This window comes from Phocoena phocoena, chromosome 13 (assembly GCF_963924675.1).
Source record: "Phocoena phocoena chromosome 13, mPhoPho1.1, whole genome shotgun sequence".
In the NCBI taxonomy this organism is placed as follows: Eukaryota; Metazoa; Chordata; class Mammalia; order Artiodactyla; family Phocoenidae; genus Phocoena; species Phocoena phocoena.
Window position 1 is genome coordinate 71209794 of NC_089231.1, and position 22397 is coordinate 71232190.

Below are 22397 nucleotides of genomic sequence, written 5' to 3' on the forward strand. Positions count from 1 at the left end.
GCCAAACACCATCTACACTTTTTTTTTTTTTTTATCCATGCCACTGCCCCGTGCATGAAACACAGACACCTACCTGGTAAGTTTAACAGACCCAGGAAAGTGGGTCTGGTTCCGTGGAAAAATGCACCGAGACACAACACTGCTAATTAGAGATGAACTCAAAGGTGCTCTGTCACTCTGATTCAATCATGACTCCTCTATCTACATCTTCAAAAGACTCAGATTCTACAGAAAAATATTACTGCCTTACTAGTCTTTCTGTTGGTCTACATTTCAGTTCTGGCTAGTCAAGTATCCACTTTCAATCTCTGATTCTGAGGTTGGAAGAACCATACCATGGGGGGAAATGTTATCTATATTACTGTTTTGAAGCACTGGGAATAAAAATGAAATTAAATTAGCTTTTGAAAGTGGAAAAATGTACCAGAGCCGAGGACAGAAAAACTCAATTGTAAAGATGCCAATTTTCCCTCAGATTAATCTCTAGATTCCATGCACTCTTAATTAAAATGAAAATTGACAAACTGATCCCAAAATTTATACGGAAATGTAAACGGCCAAGAAAAGTTCAGATACTCTTGAAGAAAAATAAAGCTGGAAAACGCATAGTGCTAGATATCAAGACTTACGGTAAGGCAACAGTAATTCGGTATGGAACTAGCCCAAGGACAGACAAACCGACCAGTAGAACCGAACAGAATCCTGAAGTAGACCCACATGTAAATGCTCATTCGACTTGTAATAAAGTGACCCAGCAGGGTAGGGGGAAAGCATGGCCTTTTCAATCAGTGGTGCCGGAGCAACAGGCTATCTGTACAATCAGCTGTGGACATTCACCCCTACCTCACACCACACACTAACTTCAACCCCAGGTGGATATAGACCTCAAGGTAAAACAATAAAGCTTCTAGGAGAAAACCAAAGAGAACAACTTCAGGACCTTAGGGTGAAGTAAAGAATTCTTAAACAGGCCACAAAAAGCACTAACAATAAAAATATTGGTGAGCTAGACTAAAATAAAAGTAAGAACTTCTGTTCTTCAGAAGACACCAGTAAGAGAGTAAAAAGGTGAGTCACAGAATGGTAGAAGATATTTGCAATCCATATATATCTTGAATATATAAAGAACTCTCAACAATCAATAAAGAAAAAGCAAACAACCCAGTAGAAAAATGGCAAAAGAGCAACAACAACAATAAAAATAATAATGTAGGCACTTCACACAAGAGAGTATCAAACGGCCCGCAAGCCTATAAACAGATGCTAGGCCTCAGTTTTCCCTAAAGAAACGCAAATTGAAAATCACAATGTGTCATCACTAAAACCCATGAGAATGGCCAACGTTAAATAGACTGACAATGCCAAGTGTTACAAAGGTATGGAGTTAATGGAGCTTCCAGTAAGGCGCTGGGAAGGCAGAATGGTACTACCACTTTCACAAGATGTTCAGTGGGATCTGCTAAAGTTGATCACTACCTGCAAAGCCTATGAGCCAGCGTTTCTACCCTGGGGTATTTACCCAACAGCAACCTGGACTCATGTGCACCAAGGACATGAGAATGGTCCTCATGGCACTATTCAAAATAGCCCCAAACCAGGAAATAACCCCAATGTCTACCAACAGGAGGATGGATACACGAATTGTGGCACATTTATATGATGGAATACTATAGAACAGGGGCCACCAAACATTTTCTGCAAAGGGCTGGACAGTAAATATTTTAAGCTTTGCGGGCTTCATCCAGTCTCTATCACATATTCTTCTTTGTTTCTTTTCTTTACAATGCTTTAAAAAGGAAAAAACCATTCTTAGTTCATGGGCTGTGAACACAAGCCAGATTTGGTCCCTGGGCCACACACATAGCCTGGTGACCCCTGCTATTTAGCTACAGAAGGCGCTGTTGCTAAGAGCAACGACTCAGATGCATCTCACAAGCAGCACTGAGTGAGAGAAGCCAGACACAAAAAGAGTACATTTATATGAAGTTTCAACACGGGCAAAGGTAAATTACGGTTTTAGACATCTGGGTAGTAGTTAGCTTGGGCGTGGGGTGAGTGGCTGGGAGGGACACAGGGAGACTTCTGGAACACCGGTAACTTTTTATCTCTTGACGTGGGTGCTGGATACACACACGTGTTCCCTGGTGAGAATCCATCAGTGCCCCACTAGATCTAGAACTAGGTTCATTGAGATAAATATACAGTGTACACTTGCCACTCAACTGATTCAGATAACAAATGGCATGAAATATCTATAACCACTTTCTTAACAGAAGCAAATTATTATTAAATTCCACAGAAAGTATTCAAATTTCAACGGAACAATCTGAAACAGAATTCACATTGTTCATACCTGTCCATCAAGGGCATACAGATAAATCTGTGTTAACACATTCCTATGTGCTCAAGATTCATGAACTTGAACTCAATTTTCACAAATCTTCTGGAGGAAGTTACTCCAGAATGAATGACGAAATTCATTTTGTGGTTACCTAGTTTTCCTGAGAGGTCTGTTGAGAGGTGTTAGCGTTTACTAATGTTAAGATATATTTTGTGTTAAATAGGTAAAATAAGGGTGTTGCCCTTTATCTGTTAAAAGCCATGTGGTTCTCGGTGGGCGGGTACCCTCCTACTTGCAATCCCACCAGTGTTTCACCAGACCTTTCCACGGTCTGCTGGCGACGGCTCATTCTGCTCCAAATATCATGCTTCTTCCTTAATGGGGTTCCCCACATACTCTGGTTCCTGATCTGATGAACAATTCATCTCTAGAGCAGAGAAGCGGGTGGACCAGGAACTTAGTAAAGCCTGGGTCTTTCCCAGCTTGAGAGAGCAACTCCACTCACTTCACCCAGAGGACAAACAGAGCCTGGAAAGGGGGTATTTCTGAACATGATGGTGTATGATCATTCTGATGACAGCCCTGAGAAAACTGCAAAAGGTCAAAGTATAGTTAAGATGCTACGTTATTAAGATGGGACATGAATTGGAGATTTAGAATCATAGGCCACCGGAGTAGAAAGGGCTCTTAAGAAAGAAAGAAAGAAAAAAAAATCACGTGGTCCGATTTCTTTATTTTGAAGACAAGGAAACTAAACTCCCCACCCCCTAAAAGGGAAATGTCTTGCCTGAGGTCACAAAGGAATTTGGTAGCCAGCCAAGATTCAAACCCCAGCTCTCTGACCCTGGACTCTTGGCAGAGCTGTCCTATGTTACCCTACTTACGAAGGCAAAGTTTCCATAGCAACATGAAATAAAAGCTCCGCTGAAGGGATTTGACTTGGTTACCTCTACAGAATTTGCTGACCATGATCCCTCATCTCTCAGGCCCTGAGCAGGTACCATCTTGAGTCTCAGGTGGGGTCCGAGACACAAAGAACTGAACACTGACCCAAGTGGGCAAACAGGCAGCGGTTTAATGATGGTGTTGGTACCGTTTCAAAGATAACTGTGGTTAAGATGTTCTGCCTTGATTACAAATTCAAGGTAAATAAGAACTAGGGGGTTTTTTACAGGTGGATACTTAAATAAAAGCTCTTCAGCAAGGAACTGTCTTCTTTGATTTCCTACCTAGTGAGCAAAATAGACTGCATTTTGCAGGAACTTAAAGCCGTGATAAAACAGACCGTAAAGTAATCCTTCAGAACATTTCTCTGCACTGCAGTCAGAGGAACCTTTTCAGACTCGCAAGGCTTATCATGTTATCTTCCTACTTCAAACACTTTGTTTCCAACGGCTCTTAAGATTTTTAAAACTCCTCAGTACTGGCCCAGAAAGTTCTTTCTGGTCTGGTCTGGCCTCTGTTTGCCTCTCTCCCTTACAACTTCATCTTGCGGTCCTTACCCTATCACTTCTGACCCCACCTCTGCCGACCTTCTGTGACTCCCCAGAACTTCCGTGCTCGGGACCCACGTGTGCCCCAGCACCTCCTCTGACTTCAGAGGAGCGTCTGTGGACAATACTTCCGCCCTGCTAAATGCCTTCTGAGCACCGTGGACCTGTCTTTCCTACCTCTTGCCACGTGTTCCAATGATCAACGCATTTGTGAGACTGTCTGAATAAACACCAGCTGCTCTCACTCTATGCAGCTCTGTGAGAACAAGGACCAAACTAGGGTTTCAGGACCCCCGTCTTGTAGTGGAGGGCCCGGCACAATCTAGGTCTCACGTATGGATCAAGGAATGAATGAGCAATGCTTCTCATGAACAACACTTGACTTAATTAATGAAAGTGCTGACGGCTCCCCCCAGTCATGGACATACATGTCCTTGATTCCCTTTTTACTACCCGAAAGTTACAGAATAAAACTGGGAACAGTACTTCCTACTATCTCTTTGGGGGATGAGAAGTAGGAATCCTCAATTTGAGAATGAAAGAGAAAAGCAACCTTCTAGTAAACAGAAATCTCTGATGGGTGACTCTGGCTCATTTTCATGCCAACACCTTAGGAAATCATACTGATACAGGCCGATCTAAAGCATCCCCTAAGGAGGCAATCTTAAACTAAAGATTACTTAAATCCTATAAACCGTGGCCTTTCATTGGCAAAACCAATTCCAAATAACTTTATTACAATTCTTTCAATTCTTTACTACAATTCTTTAAATTATATACTTATACATGTTTAAGATGCTAAACAGTTTTGATATTTGAATAAAAAATATAAACAAGTCTTTTAAATTAGCTCAAAGCAGTAGCTCAATATAACCCCAATTTTTAATTTATTCCCTTATGGGTAGACCAGTGAGGAGCTCTACAACTACTTAACGACTCTCCCTCACCTGAGTAAAACAAAAATGCTACATGAAAATTAAAATTGTACGTATATTTTTCCAACACCCAAAATTTTTTTCCATAGGCTTTCCTGTGAATAAATATCCAAGGCTTTGAGATAACTCATTAAAAATTAGTATTTTAATAAAGCACTTAAAATCTGCAGTAAACACACATCCATGTCTGAAATGAAGACACAGACATTTCAAGAGATACTAGAAGCCAATGCTATTCACGTTGATTCCAATACAGTGTGCAGGCCACTCAGATTCCATTCCAATCAGTTAAAATCTTGGCCATGCACACAGGGTAACTCTTATTTGAAATGCTTAATGTCCATACGTTGGCACGTAGAGGCACATAATTAGACACTACTATTTATAGCAATGGCATTTTCATCTGTTATAGTTGAGCTAAATTATGATATTCATTGGCTTCGATAGCAAAATAGACTTTCCAGAACCACTTAAAACTAATGCTAGAATAATATAAACACCAACACAATGAATACAGGTGACAAACAACAAAACATGGAGCCTACAAAGGGATGAGAAAAGAACACTGGGGCTGTCCAGGGAGTCCGGGGACTCTGGGCAAAGAAATGATGTCTCTGGGTCTCAGGTTCCTTGCTAACTAACTGAAAGGAATTCTCTGAGTCACCATTAAGATTCGAGTCTTTCAAAACCTTTGTGTGAAGATGACCTTATTTAGAACCCAGCTATGATAGTTGGAAGCACCATCCCGCCTCCCCTGGGGGCCCTTGTCTCACTTGCCAGGACACATGGGCACTGCCCAGGTTCCTGGGATGGTGGGTTTTTCTGGGTGTCTTTATATACATCTGTACAGGTAAATAAAAGCCGAGGTTTTGATCCTGGGTGATACTACTAACAGGAAAAGAAATCAGAACGGGACACTGCTTTGCAAGTCAAGATGACACAGCGTAAAAGCTTGCTTTTACACATGCCGAGCTAAAAATGACAGCCTGACATGCAAATAAAACATCGAACAGGCAGAAACGTAGTGCTGGAAATGGAAAAGGCCAGCGTCCACAGCAGGTAAAAGTAGCAAGTGCTGAGAAGATAAGGTTCCCTCCAAATGAAACACGGCCTGGGGAGCACCCTGAAGGGACAACTGGGGTTTGACTAAGCCAAGTCACTTCCTCTCTATCAGTTTGTGAAGGATGGGAGCTACATTTCTCTTACTTTTTCTTCTCTGGCTTAGTCTTTCTCAGTCACGCAGCCAATTCTTAACTATACTCAAGTGATTTTTTTTTTTGTCATTGATATGATTATTTTCTGCCATCTCTGCAACCATATTCCACAAAGAAGGAAGTCATAAATACTCACTAAAGGGACAAGTTGTCAGCGTGCACAGCGATGGCGGCTAGTACGTTCCTAATTCCCAAATTAGACAGAGGTAATACCTGAATTATTCTTTATACTAACTTAGGCTGCTGCTCCCTGCTCTAAATTCTAATCCCCCCAAGAACTGGCTAGCCGCATAATTCACCAGAAAAAAAAAAAAGCCTGTATTTTAAATAAATTGTCCTGCTACAAAAACCAAAAAACAAACCCAAGAGTGTTGAAAATTGAATACTTACTCCTGTGCTCACCAGGGACAACATGATCCTTTCATTTAAGGCTAAGGTTTCTCCTTGTTTCATCTTGATCCTCTTCTTATCCAAGCATTTCATCGCATACCTAGAAACATAAATATCATTAAAAAATCTGCACTGAGAATACACCTAAACGGATTAAACGATACGCATCATACTGGGGGAAGTTTCTAAAGATGTGCTGAGTGTTTGAAAGAAGCAAAACGCTTCTCAGAAACTAAGGAAATCTGAATCAAGTGGAGACTTCAGTCAATAATAACATATTTGTTCATTCATTGTGACGAGTGTCCCACACTAAGTAAGATGAGGATACTGGGCATGGGGTACACGGGGTACATAGTACATCCTGTACTATTTCTGCACTTTTTCTGTAAACCTAAAATAACTGTAAAATAAAAAGGCTATTTTAAAAAATCAAGCAATAAGCAAGATATTTCTATTATTATATGAATTGATGTTTCAGTTAAATAAGAGCATAAAGTAGATGGATATAAAATTCAGGGAAATAAATTTTGTATGTATTGCCGCTGCCTAGTACCACTGTGTGTGTGTGTGTGTGTGTGTGTGTGTGTGTTTTGTGGAGGTGCTGTACATGTCATATTTAGCATTTAGGAATTGTGAATTCAGCACTGGTCAAGATTTAATAAGCTCGTAGAGTATAAGACTCTAAAATGTTGATGGCTGACCAAATGGGAAGGGAAAACGTGCGTCCAAAACTCCGTGTCCTAAAATGGCACTTTATTGATTTGTTTTAAATCTATACTTAAGTTATCATATTTCAAATAATAAAAAGAATCAGTAAGATTTTTATATTCAAGGTATATTAAAGTTAGTTGAGAAGAAACCGCTGACAGTTTAAGATTTTTGAAGATTTGGAACAAACTCACATTAAGGAAATACAGACATGTCACTGAGCACACTCTCTAATTACAGGTTAGAGAAAGCAGATGCTGGGCTTCCCTGGTGGCGCAGCGGTTGAGAGTCCGCCTGCCGATGCAGGGGACGCGGGTTCGTGCCCCGGTCCGGGAGGATCCCACATGCCGCAGAGCGGCTGGGCCCGTGAGCCATGGCCGCTGAGCCTGTGCGTCCAGAGCCTGTGCTCCGCAACGGGAGAGGCCGCAACAGTGAGAGGCCCGCGTACCGCAAAAAAAAAAAAAAAAAAAAAAGAAAGCAGATGCTTTTTCAGCAGGACAAGGGAAAGCTGAAAGGAAATTTTTACAAGGGTTCTGGGGACTTGAGAATTCTGCATGCATGACTAAACTCCCACTGATACACTCTTTCACAACACCCAGGTATACCAGTTGTCTGGCTGTGGTAGGACACACAAAATCCACTTATTCCTAACTTACCTACAACTTATAATGTTATGAGTTACAGCAAAACAGAGGTAGATGTTCAAATTTGATATTTTTATCCACTCTTCCAGGAGTTCTGTATGACAAATCCATTTGCGAGACACTGATTGGCTTAATTATGGGATCAAATATTGGCTTAATTATGGGATCAAAGCCCAACAGAGCACACATGAAGTGACGTGTTCTTGAAATATTCTTTATGATAAAGAATTTTCAAAATGCCTCATACTACTTCTATCACCACCCTGCTGTGATGATGTTTAATAAGACCTTTGGATTGCAGACCACAGAGAAGGTGGCACCCACAGGTCTTGAACCCCTCAGAATAAGCAAGCTGAGGGCCTCCCGCCCCCAAGGGCAGGTGGCAGGTCACTGTCACTGGCAGCTGGGAGGCTGCAAAGGACGTGCTCGAGGGTTCATGGGAGCTGAGCTTGGCCACTTCCTAGCTGTGTGACTCCTGAGAAGCATCTACCCTTAACCTATAAAATAGAAGACTATTTACCACGCCCTGGCGGTTTCCGAGAGTCGGGTGAAATCGTAAATGTGTATGAAGAGACAAATTGATATTATTTACTTCTAACAACAACACGTGACAGACTGGGCATCCTCGACACCTCGACAAGCAGTTATGATGAAGTAAAACTAAAATTTAGTGAAAGGTAACGAACGACAAGTAAAGTGCATCATTTAGGATCAGAAAGCCCACCATGCAGCACAGAACTGGAAGGTACGTTTTCTATCACCCCAAACTGCACATGCTAAATCACAGGTGGGTCAGAAGAGAATGTCTCTCCCCTGCAAAGCAGAGAATTCTCTGCAGTCTGATCGGACTGGGAGGCCACACATAACGCCCCTTCTTGGCCACCTCTGGATTCCTGGCTCTTCACCCACGGCCTGAACCACCGCAGGCTCCCGATACACGGCTTCTGGTTACCTTCCCATTTAGCCCTAAGAGGCAGCAGTTCCAGATCATCTCGTTTGCTATGCTTTACAAAATACAGCCTATTTCCTTCTGAGGTAAATTACTGCAGGAGTGAGATCATGGGCTTCCATAAATCTACACAGGGGTTTCCTTTTGATGCGAGCATAAAATTCTCTTAATATTCCCAGCAAAATATACGAGCCTAGAAAGCTTACATTTTTCCAGTGTCTGCTTTCCTGCAACCATATACTTCACCGAATCCTCCTCGTCCAATAATCCTATGTACGCTGAAATCATTCATGGTCAACTGTGAATTCAAAATGCGACATGGAAACGTAAAACTGCATAAAAATGATGCTGTTGTTTTCATGTAAAACATATACAGTTATTAAAATAGCGATTCAGATACACCTGCCCTTTCCGTGACTGGTCCCTCAAACTGAGTGGTGAGAAGCACAAGGTGGCAGAACGTTCTAGAACCACCTTCTAGGCAAACTGCACAGAATGCACACCACGGAGGCAAATGGGAAGACGACACAGTGCTAGCCGAGTTAGATTCGTTTTCCGATCTCATAAATCTTATATTGGACGATGTACGCTTTGAAGACAAGTGAATGTGAAATTTCCACTCAAAACACAAAGCAACATCAGCTACTCTGAAGTCTAAAGTTTGGGAACAGTTCAGCAAGGCCAGGAACGTAATGGTAGGAAAATAGGCCCACGTCAAGGCCATCTATGTTTTCCTAACCGTGGGCCATGTGATCAGAAAGCCCAACAGATGCTGGCCGTGTGAATGTTTTATCAATAACGTCAGTGAGTAGAGAGGACTCATGCTGGGCATGTGAGCATGAAACCAGACCAAGTGGGAGTAACTCTATGAAGAGGCTTTATTCATAAGCACTTTGTCAGTATCATCCCAGCAATGCCCTGCTTCCTAAGCAGTTTTCATGGCATCAGACAGTACAAAGGCAGATAGATAGTCCCATGTTCGTGGTAAGAGGCCATCAGATAACAGCAAATGCCTACTAGTTTATGTATCCTGGCAAATGAAGGGTCAGATGCTTGAAGGGTTTCCCCAGACAACCCTTCAAATATCATGTCTGCAGCCAGGGAGGGGCATCTGGCCCACTAGCTTCATGTCTGGGGCTCAGAGGACATGAGGACGTGAAGACATGAGGATACCACGTCTGCTAAAGGAACTCAAGCACAAGGAAGATCCACAGCAGATATAAGGGATTTTTTTTTTTTTGGCCGTGCTGCGGCATGCCACAGCAACAGACCAGGGATCAAACCCGTGTTCCCTGCAGTGGAAGCATGGAGTCCTAACCACTGGACCACCAGGGAAGTCCCAATAAGGGATTATTTTTAAAAATGTGTCACTGCCTCTTGCTTCTCAATCCTGCCAGGAAATGGGGTGGAGAGAGGAGGTTTAAAAGAAGAAGAAGGGGCTTTCCTGGTGGCGCAGTGGTTGGGAACCTGCCTGCCAATGCAGGGGACGTGGGTTCGAGCCCTTGTCTGGGAAGATCCCACATGCCGTGGAGCAACTAAGACCGTGAGCCACAACTACTGAGCCTGCGCGTCTGGAGCCTGTGCTCCGCAACGGGAGAGGCCGCGATAGTGAGAGGCCCGCGCACCGCGATGAAGAGTGGCCCCCGCTCGCCGCAACTGGAGAAAGCCCTCGCACAGAAACGAAGACCCAACACAGCCAAAATTTAATTAATTAATTAATAAAAAAAAAAAAAGCAGAAGAAAAGACCCCACTTCTTCCAATAGTACTGCTCAAGTAAAAAACTAAAAAAATAAAATCCAGTTATTTCTTTTTCTCAGTTGCAAACCTATGTGAAGGGAGAGCACGAAGGAAAGGGGAAGAGAAACGCACACTCTAAAAGCAAAGTAAAGAACATGCCCTAGAATTACTGACAGTGAAAAGCTAACAGAAGATACAATGCTAAGGGGTTAATGTCAGAAAGTAGCCTGTCTTTGAGGACTGCTTTTATCATTCTCAAAATAACAGAAAAGATGAAACCGTGGTCTAGTAAAAGATGTCATCATGTTTATTACATCATTGCGCCTAAGAATAAAAAAAGGAACTTTACCAAGATGGCATAAGGCACGGGCATATGGGAATTACATTATGGAGAAGACTTGTATTTTTACAACTACTTCTGTTAAAAGGTCAATTACCGCTTAAAATAACCATTCTTAAATAAATAAACACATTCTTACATGAATATGAGAAAAGAGAATTAAAATTCGAAGTGTTTACAATTGGGTATAGGAGGATGGAGTTTTCATGCCTAAAGCCATAAGCACGACATCTGTTTGGGCAGTGTGTTACCCTTGGGAGTTTGCTGCCGAGTAAAATACTTTCTCACGAAGCTGAGCCAGAGGAAATTTTTATTTAAAAAAAGAAAGGCAAAGATGATACTCACATGGATATTTAATTCCACATTTTTCCACTGACAAAATCTAGTGAACTTGTCACTGAAAAAGAACGTAAGGAATTACTGAAAAGTTAACTATCGGGTTAACTGAGAAACTAGAATTGTACTGCTTGTGTTGCTTCTCAAACGGAGTAAGTTTTCCTAAACATTTTTTCACAAAGGATTCACCTGGTATTTAAGGCCTTATTTTATGATTCAAATTGAAGACTCTGTGCTTCTCCTTTAATTGTCATTATGCTGTGGTAACATCTTTATCTGAGTCAGCACTGTCCAATAGACGGGTAACAGAAGCTGCGTACGTAATTTCATTTTAATAATATATTTTATTTAAACCAATATATCAAAAAATTATCATCTCAACATAAAATTAAATCAAATCAATATACAATTTTAATGAGATAGTCTACATTCTTGCTTTTCTATGAAGTCTTTGAAATCTGGTGGGTATTTGCCCATCTTAATTCAGACTAATCGTATTTCAAGAGTTCCACAGCTACACGTGGTCAGTGGCTACCATACTGGACAGTGCAGCTCTCGATGACAAAAAAATTGCTGTTTACAAATAATTAGAGGGGTAGCAAATACAATACCTAAATAGTGCTTAGCATGCCCCAGGCCCTGTTCATTTACTCCTTCAACAACTCCGTGATCAGGTAGCGTCATGACGCCCAACTTACAGGCAAGACCACCTGAGCTTGCCCAAGGTCACGCAGAGACAGAATGGGTGGAGCCGGATCTGAACCCAAACCAATGTCTGCCTTACGACGATGCAAACAGTGCAGGAGAGAAACCCTCAGACGAGAATCGCAAGATGGAGGTCATACTGCATTGATAAGCTCCCAGTTTACTCAACTGCTGGAGGAGTGTTTTTTTTCATCCATGAAGTAAGAAACATATCTATCCCATTAATAAAGGCATGATTGGGATTGTTTTTTTATTAATGAGCAACATATCTATTAAATGTTTGCTTTTAATTTTTTTTTCAGAAGAAATGCGTTCTGGATTGAATACTCCTTAAAAGCAAAGAACATTTCTGGTGATTGTTGGACTTCATCTAGCCCCCGGCATGATTCCTTACATAGGAACGGTATTCAGGGTTCTATGAAGGAATGAATGAATTTAAAAAGGAAGAAAGGGAAGGAGAGAGAAAGGCAGGAAGAGAGGGAGGGCGTTCTTATGAAGTGCAAGTTACAGGTATTAGCAGCGCTATAACACGATGCCCTAAGGCATCCAAATATCCCAGGTCCCTGGGGGTTTCATCTAATATGCCTTCTAAGGACCTTTTCAAAATACTTCTGAGGCTAATAATCAAATTAAGAATTCAAAGCAGAAGAACTCTTGTAATTACATAGCATCTTTTTTCAGTGACTCTGACATGACTTCTAAAGGGTGTTTCACTGATCCTCCTAACATCTCTATGAGGTCGGTAAAATAAATTTTGAGTTTCTGAGAGCTATTTCAAAGAGGTTTTTTTTTAAAGCATGGTGAATGCAAAAGGTGAAACCACACTGGGGTGAATAAATCCATGACTTTGAAATCACTTGGTGTGTGAGGCAAGCTCACACCCTGCCTTCTCACGGATTCTGGAGTTCAGAGATGGCAACGGAGGTGGGGGTGTGGGGGGGGTGTGATCGGTCACATTTTATGAACCTGCAAACTAGCCGGGGAGGGTAAACAACCAGGGAGAGAGAAGTGGCCCTGCTGGCCAAGAGAAGAGTCGAGGAGAATCAACTCCCAACCCATACCCTGCGCCAAAAGAACACACACTCCATCAAAAAATAAGAACAGATATTTTGCCCATTAAATACGATAGCAAATTCTTCTTTAGGAAGTACAGACGGCTGCTGGGTGTCCTGGCTGTCGTGTGCCCACGGGGTTCCTTGAGCTCCATTCCTAGGCAATATCTAGTCACTAGAATGGGCACTTCTGGGTGGGGAGGAGGAACCGGGGCTGAGAATAAGGCAGAGCCTGGGCAGCACAGGGCTTCAGAGCCAGAGCCCTTGCAGGTGACTTAACCGCCGCCTCGGAGGGAAGAGCAGGGGTGAAAGATACAAAGACGACTGGGGTGCGGCGAGGGTGAGCAGAACGAGTGTTTTTAACTCTAACCCCTGACGTGGGCTTTAGATTACTGAGCAATCTGATCTTCAACGCTGAAGCGAGGCTCACCAGCCTCATCCAGAAGAGGGAAGGCCTCCCTCCGGGATTCAGCCCCACTGGGAACTTAAGCCCGTGTCCCTGCTGGGCCTCAGGAGAAGGTGGAGAGGCAGGCTCAGCACTGCTAAAGACATCCTCTTTTTTTTTTTTTTAATTTAATTGAAGTATAATTGATTTACAACATGTTAATTTCTGAACAGCAAAGTGATTCGGTTATACACATATATATTCTTTTTCATTATGGTTTATCACAGGATACATGTGATATATATTCATTATATATTCATTATGGTTTATCTAGTTCATTACTCATTATGGCTTATCTAGTTTCCTGCTATACAGTAGGACCTTGTTGTTTATCCATTCTCTATATACTAGTTTCCATCTGCTAACCGCAAACTCCCAGTCCAACCCCTGCCCCACCCCGCCTCCCCCTTGGCAACCATAAGCCTGTTCTCTACACGAAGACTTCCTCTTTACTTCTCTACTATGAAACTGCGGTGTGGCCACCAAGAAAAATCGCCTGAACCGTGAGGCCCTCAGAGAACATGGCCAGTCCTGACGATGCTGAAGTCTACAAGGGTCTATTATGGAGTGCCTGTGCTTTTCAAATCCCAAACTCTGGACTTCCCTGGTGGCGCAGTGGTTAAGAATCCGCCTGCCAGCAGGGGACACAGGTTCGAGCCCTGGGCCGGGAAGATCCCACATGCCGCGGAGCAACTAAGCCCATGCACCACAACTACTGAGGGTGCGCTCTAGAGCCCGCGAGCTACAACTACTGAGCCCACGTGCCACAACTACTGAAGCCCACGTGCCTAGAGCCCGTGCTCCACACCAAGAAGCCACCGCAATGAGAAGCCCGCGCACCACAATGAAGAGTAGCCCCCGCTCACCGCAACTAGAGAAAGCCTGCGCACAGCAACGAAAACCCAACACAGGCAAAAATAAATAATAAATTAATTAATTAACAACAAAAAAACCCAAACTCTGAACTCTTGGCCTGACAATGGATTCTTTTACTGTTAATTTGATAATGTATTAACATAAAAAGAACCAAATATATATATATAAATGAACTGACTTTAAAAATAATTCATTTATATAAAATGGTAACAGTTGCAGAAAATCCAATGTGCATGCTTGCCTAAAATGCAAACAGCTTCACTTGTATTTCCTGTGGTGATAAGAGTGAATGGTTAGGGGGAGGAGGCTGGGAGAGGGATGGATTAGGAGTCTGGGTTTAACAGATGTAAACTTTTACATAGAGAATTGATAAATAACAAGGTCCTACTATATAGCACAGGGAACTATATTCAACATCCTGGGATAAACCATAATGGAAAAGAAGATGAAAATGAATGTGTGTGTGTGTGTACATATATAATTGAATCATTTTGCTGTAGAGCAGAAATTAACATTGTAAATCAACTATACTTCAATAAAACTAAAAAAAAAAAAAACACAGTGAATGGTTAACTCAGTGGGAGAAAATGTCCGTGCAGGTTTACCTGGTGGTTACACAATGGAGTTAACAAGACCTCTTCCCCGATTTTAATTACCATCCCCATTTCTCCCCTCTCTACCAGGGACCATGTAACAGTGAGGCTGACCCAGGAGTTTGGGAAAAGTCAGATTTTAGAACCAACAGCAGTGGAGACGGCTTGGTTGAGTCTCACCCCTGGGCTGGCATCCTATCCCCTCGGTTTGATTCCATGGCTTTTTGGCAAAGCCTCTGCTCCTACTCAGAAAAATGTAATCATTTGTATGCAGATTCATTTCCTGAAGTATTGACTCTACTCCAAGATAAAATTATCTCTTGAACTCTGGTAGAACCATGACACAACTTTTTAATTTTTATTTTAATTATTTTAGTTCTATGAACATGTGGAGAAAAAAAAAAAACAACTGCACTGAAGTATTTGCTCTTAAAGGGCAACCACTGAACAGCTGCAGGCTGCTCCATCGATGAGGCTCGGTCACACGACAGCTGTCTAGAAATTAGCCGAGTTTATGGAGAAGAGTACCGTCAGTGTGAATGCAGATTCAGTGTTAGAAAGTCCAGTTCCAAAGGTGCATCATCACAGAGGCACACTCACAACACTGAAGGACTGACTCTCGGTGCCTGAGAAGCATGTGAACACTTTTATAGGCATTACCGAAAATGTTCACAATTTTATAGGACAGACGCACCCTACAGCTTGAGTAACCCAGAGGGACGTATTCATCAGGTACATTAATGATGTATCTGACTACAGACATTTGCCGATACTTAAATTCTACTACGTAAAGAATCAAGAGAAGGCCTGTCTCACTTTGAAGGGTATGATTTCAACATATAAACAAATGAATTAGACATAGACTCGTGCTTGCATTAGCAAAGGTGTCCCAATAAGATACTTTTAATTGTGAGGTTCCTTAGCCTATTTAAATTTGGGACCATTTGGAAGCTAAAGAACTAAAGGTCAACGGGATGTTAAGATATACAAATCCTAAATTATAAGGTACAGAGGAAACAATCTAATGCAAAGCCTGGCACATAGCACATGGTCAGTAAATGTTCATTGAATGAATAAATTAACACACTGTAAGGACAGCACTTATCGGGTAAAATGAGGTACACCTACACAGTACAAGATCTTATCAGTATAAATACAATATATATAACTAAGATAATGTTACACGTCAAATATATCTCTATTGGAAAAAAAAGATTTTATACATAAAGTTTCATACCTTTCCATGAATTTTTGAAAAATGCTGCCTCGAAGACTTTCACAAATTTCTTCTATGTACGGCTGGAAAGAATGGAAAAGAAATTCCACACTGCATCAGTAAGAACATAATAAAGTGAAAAACAGAAAAGGATGAGACTCAGACGAGGTAAGGCTCCAAATTACGTGCTCCCACAGGACCTTGTACTCGCCCTTCACAGCCTTGTCCAGTTTTCACCAGTGGACTCATGGTCACGATTAGTTACTTGTAGTAATCTACACCACTCAATGGCATGTTCCATGAAGGCAAGGACAGGTCTGTCCTGTGTGCCACTGCATCGCTCCTGGCAAGTCACAGACACATCTTAAGTGGCTGGAATTAGCTTCATGGGCATGTGACCCATGCAGTCCCACAGCAGAGCCCAGGGCTCGGTTTGGTGCCCTGCTGTTGTCATCCTGAAGTTCTTAATAATTTCTGAACAAGGGCCCCCAGGTTTTCAGTGTGTACTGAGCCTTGTAAGTCATGTGGTGCATCCTATAAATTACTATTAATTATATAATTGTTGTTAATTATGATTATCATAAATGATCAGCATTAATATTGACTTTTAAAGACTAAAAGCCAAGGGACCCATGGAGTAAATTTTTTTTACATCAGCCATTCCCAAGGTCTTTGAGCAAGTTCACGGCTAAGCAGGGATTACGGCAAGGGCTCCTTGCTCACACGTGCAGTGCCCTTTCCCTGTGGAGAACAATCTACTTCAATATCATGCCACTTTACACATTACCAAATAAACTGCATAAACTTATTTTCCATGGGATGGACTTCAAATCAAGAACTATAAAAATATCAAACACCAACATTTCACAGCTCAGCCTGGAGCCACTTAGATAGTTTTGGAAAATATCTTCATACCCTACACTCACTGAATGATGCAAATTTAATGTTTTCTATGTCTTCGTAGATCATCCTGAAAATGTGCAAAAAAGAAGGACCAGATCGGGAACCGTCCAAGGCAAGTGATCAAACTAGGAAGTCTGCAGAAGCCACAGTCACCAACACAGGCAGTGAGACCGCCGCAGCTCGCCTGGGAGCCTCACTTCCTGCCATGGGTCTAAGCCACCTCCACCCACTGGCAGGGCTACTGCTGTCCTGGGCGGGACACTGGAACTGGTCACTAAAACCAAGTGGACTTTGTTCCCTCCTTAGTAACAGGGGAAGCTGAACTCTCTCTCTGAAGCCCCTTCCAGCTCTGAAGTCCTGTGTTTCTATGATGACACATAATAGCAATCTTTGCTAACTCTTCTAGATGCTGAAGACCAAGGGCCACAAGTCTCAAGAGGTTCAAAAGACAAAAGAGATCAAGTGTTGAAAGACATAGGAAAAGCCTAAATTTGTATATCACAGATTTTCTATTTACAAAAACTGTTACGTTAATATTTTTTCATATTTTATAAAACAGCCTGTACTTTTGCTAGTAAAATAAAAGTTCACCAGAGATTCTTAAGACTGGATATGATATACTAAACTGCCACTCTCAACACAATGAACTACAAAATGTGTCGGGTAAGCAGTGCAAAAGCGAGAGTTCAATAGTGGGGTCATGAGCAAACAACCTCACCTGATTCTCAGTTCCCCTGATCTGTAAAATGGGAGAGTCACATCTCATTTTCAAGGCCACTGTGAGAATTTAATAAGATTAAGAACGCTGAGAGCCAAGCACAGGGCCTGGCATGTTCTAGGAACCTAAATGTAAGCCAGGACCCCTTCCGACTCTTGCCACCAAATGTACCTGTGCAATTATTTATTTCTAAAGTTAGTTTTGCAAACAAAAAGAATTTTGTATTCACTTTCAGAGCTTTTTTTTTTTTACTACCTTCTTCTCCTTGATAAGAAATTTCGGGCTTCCCTGGTGGTGCAGTGGTTGAGAGTCTGCCTGCCAATGCAGGGGACACGGGTTCGTGCCCCTGTCTGGGAAGATCCCACATGCCGCAGAGAGGCTAGGCCCGTGAGCCATGGCCGCTGAGCCTGCGCGTCTGGAGCCTGTGCTCCGCAACAGGAGAGGCCACAACAGTGAGAGGCCCGTGTACCACCAAAAAAAAAAAAAAAAAAAAAAAAAAGAAATTTCAACTCAGGCATCACACTTCCTGATGTCTAAATGTATGATAAACCTACAGTAATCAAAATAGTATCGTACTGACATAAAAACAGACGTTATGGACCAATGGAACAGAACAGAGAGTCTAGAAATAAATCCACACGCTTATGGTCAACTAACCCTTGACAAGGGTGTCAAGCACACAATGCAGAAAGGATAGTCTCTGCAATAAATGGAGAATGAGACTGGACCCTTATCTCACACATATACGAAAATCAACTCAAGATGAATTAAGGGCTTAAATATAAGACCTGAAAGTGTACAACCACTAGAAGAAAACACAGGGAAAGAACGTCTTGACATTTGCCTGGGTGATGATTTTTTGGAAGTGACATCAAAAATTCAGGCAACAAAAGCAAAAACAGACAAGCGGGATTGCATCAAACTAAAAAGCTTCTGCAGAGCAAAGGAAACAATTACCAGAGTGAAAAGGCAACCTGTAGAATGAAAGAAGATATTTGCAAACCATATATCTGATAAGGGGTTAATAGTCAAAATATACGAGGAACTCGACTCAACAGCCAAAAACCAAATAACCCGATTCGAAAGGGGGCTGAGGACCTGAAGAGACATTTTTCGAAAGACATACAAATGGCCAACAGGCACATGGAAAGGTGCTCAACAACACTGATTATCAAGGAAATGCAAATCAAAGCCACAATGAGATACCACCTCACATCTGTTAGGATGGCTATTATCAGGAAGTCAAGAGGTAAGTTGTTGGTAAGGATGTAGAGTAAAGGGAGCCCTTGTGCACTGTTGGTGGGAATGTAAATTGGCGCAGCCATTACGGAAAACAGTATAAGGATTCCTCAAAAAATTAAAAACAGAACTACCATATTATCTAGCAATCCCCCTTCTGGTATATACCCAAAGGAAATGAAATCAGTATCTTGAAGAGATATCTGCACGCCCATGTTCACTGTGGCATTATTCACAACAGTAAAGATACAGAAACAAAGTGTCTATCAATGGACGAATGGATAAAGAAAATGTGGTATGGATACATATATATATATATAAACACACAATGGTATAGTATTCAGTCTTTAAAAAGAAGGAAATCCTGCCATTTGTGACACCATGGGTGAATCTGGAGAACATTATGGTAAGTGAAATAAGCCAGTCACAGAAAGACAAAATATGGTATGATCTCGTCCACAGGTGGAATCTAAAAAAAGTCTAACTCATAAAAGTAGAGTAGAATGGTGATTTCCAAGGGCTGGGAAGTGGGGGAAATGGGGAGACGGTGGTCAAAGGGTACAAAGTTTCAGTTATGCAGGATAAATAAGTTCTGGAGAGCTAATGTACAGCATGGGGACTACAGTTAATAATACTGTATTGTACACTTGAAATTTGCTAACAGAGTTGATCATAAGTGTTCTCACCCCCACACATACACGCAAACACACACACACAAATGTAACTAGGTGAGGTGATGGATACGTTAATTAGTTTGATTATGACAATCACTTCACCGTTAACGAATACGTATATCAAAACATCACATTGTACACCTACAATTATATACAATTTTTATTTGTCAATTGTAACTCAGAAAGGGGAAAAAAAGAAATTCCAACTCAAAGAGTATCAACTAACTTTATGGTTAATGTCCCTCTATAAACAGGACATCCAAACATGTAACTTCTATCTATACTTTGATCACTGTGTTCTGATGGTACATGTCACACTGAATTGCACTAATACACCTTCTTATTTAAATCAACTCAATAGGGACTACTTCCTTCACCTTTGAATAAGAATACCAGCCATTCTAGATCTATTTTACCAGAACATTATTTAATTATTTTCTTATGAACAAATCAGTAAAGTAAGTGGTTTTGAAAGATACTGGAGAAGCTCCTAAATGACTGTTCCTTGAAGGCACAGAGGGAATTTTGGTGGTCTTTGTATCTCATCTGGAACTATCTTTTTAAATGTTATTTATGCTGCAGGAAAAGCTAGCATCAGAGTTGTAAAATCCACGTACTGTGAGGTATAATTTAGCAACGTTAGATGTAATCGACTACAAGACTGTCTCCGAACAGCGTCAAAGTCAGACAACTGAAGTTCTGACATGAAAATATCACGAAGGCAACAAACGGCAGATGTTCACGTTGCACTTTTTGAATGTACAGTGTTTGGTAAGAGCTGACATTTGTGGAGCATGGCAACAGACCGGCCTAGTGCAAAGCAACTCACATGCACTCAATCCTCAAGACCCCGTTTGCGGGACAGCCCACTCTCACTTCTGCTTCACAGATGGGAAAACTGAAGGGAGGAGAGGTATGGTAGCTTGCCCAGGGTCTCGAAATCCAGGGCACTTAATTTCAGAGCCCAAGCTTATAACCAACTAGACTATAAAAGGTGTTACATTTTAAGAAAAGTCCATCTAATTATTTTGGCAGAAAGGCAGTACGCGGTTTGTTACTGTACCCAAATGTTCTCGGAGCCAAATCAATATTTTCTCTATAAAATCATCAGGTTCATTTTGTATGTAAATAAAACCTATCATAAGGCACCTAGGTAAAAATCAACTTAACTTCTCTGTAAATTACTGAATAATCCAGGAAATGGATAAATTATTTTCATTTATGAAAATCATTACATTAATGAATGGCATTGTGACTCACAGAAACATGAAAAGTACATTATCCACTTGAAAATTTGACCGTGTCCTTGCAAGCTGCCACCTCTATAGAAAACCCACAGGATGAGAGAAAAGGCTTTGGGGAGGAGAAACCATTACATCTGAAGATCAGCAAATACATCGGCCCATCAGTTGTGGATCAAGTTTTCTGAGGCTTGTCATTTAAATCTGCATGACTGCGTTGTGTTCAAGATACGAGGAGCCAGGGCAAAGTCCAGTTCCTCAGTCACGACACCAAGGCCGTTCAAACATTCCCTCTTGATTCTTGAAAATGGATCTATTTCATCTGGGGGATAATCACCGTGGGGGTCAACACCTGTACCACTAGAAAGTAAATCCTGTCAAGTCCCCGCTCTTCACAGGTGCCTGGGATGTCAAACAGGAAAAGGCTTTTTCCTCCAATGTCTTGTCTTGATTGATTTATAGAAACGCTCCAGTGGCGTTTTTCAGGAAAGCCTTCACGAAGAATGTCGGCAGAACAGCACACATTTCAATGAGAAGACAGACAACATTAAACTTCAGTTCTTCCAGATAAACCTCCACGTAAGAAATACAGCCTCATATGTCAACTCCCCCAGCACTTTCACAGATGCAAAGAATGGCCCCAAATCCAATTGCTAAGCAAATTAGAAACATTTATTGGGAAAGCACTTTAATCTTACCTGGAAAAGAGTTGATGTCACTTGTTTCTTGGATAGATGACTTTGCACGTGTTCTACAGCTTGCTTTGAGAATGGCTTTTAAAAATCAAAAAAACAATGTTTTTGCCACAAATATAAAACAGAGCAAACCTCTGTATGCTTTACAATATCAAACATAAAATTTAACACAAAAATTACTAAGCAGTAACCTATAGGGATTCCATCAACACGCATTCTTTAAAAAATCTGTTGGTTGTCTGCGGGCAAGCCAAACAGACCACTGCTCCTCTGAGCTTCCAGAGCTCTTAGATACCATGTCGAGAAGGATGCTGTGCAACAGGGGCATCCAACTGACATACCTAATCCCACAGGAGGTCAAGATGACTTCGACTAAAAAAAGCTGTAAGGAATCGTATTATCGCCTTATTAAATGCATCATCCCTCAACTGGCTGATACTGGGGTCCTAAAAATGCAAAATTTCTATTATATGAGAGAAAGTGAATGCATGAAAATATACCTAAGAATTAAACGTCAGGACTGCAAAGCTAAATCACAGTGTTGAAAAGACTCTAGGTTAAGGAAAATCTTGCTGTAACCACAGGGGAGAGGAATTGGCTCTAAAACAATGAAACTCACACTGACAAAAATTACACGCTCTGTCCTCCCCCAAAACTTCAAATTACGTCTGCAGCAACGCACAAGAAGAAGAGCTTGAAAAGCATATCACACTGCTAAAAACCCTCTAAATTGTTGACCTACACGAAAACTACGTTTACAGAGGCATTCACAGTGAACACCTGGCATTTACCAAGGTTCAACCATTCCCCAGCAAGGTAGCAAGGCACAGAGCACTACGATTAACTCTAGCTCAGAAGTTCAGTAAGCACTGTAGACAACATAATAAACACAGAAGCACGAACATATATCATTGTCATGACCACTGCTGTCCAGTCAGGCTCTCTGCAATGC

At 41.6% G+C, this 22397-nt stretch overlaps 1 protein-coding gene across 1 annotated transcript in view; it reads right to left on the reverse strand.

The window, feature by feature from the left end:
- The window catches only part of GRK3 (G protein-coupled receptor kinase 3), a 121314-nt gene that overhangs the window by 29493 nt on the left and 69424 nt on the right, over positions 1 to 22397 (reverse strand). Inside the window, exons 5-9 of the mRNA XM_065889313.1 lie at positions 21449 to 21523; positions 15997 to 16058; positions 11098 to 11149; positions 8881 to 8972; positions 6374 to 6473 (exon numbers count right to left, since the gene is read on the reverse strand). Coding sequence (XP_065745385.1) covers positions 6374 to 6473; positions 8881 to 8972; positions 11098 to 11149; positions 15997 to 16058; positions 21449 to 21523 — 381 coding nt within the window. The remainder of the gene's footprint in view (positions 1 to 6373; positions 6474 to 8880; positions 8973 to 11097; positions 11150 to 15996; positions 16059 to 21448; positions 21524 to 22397) is intronic.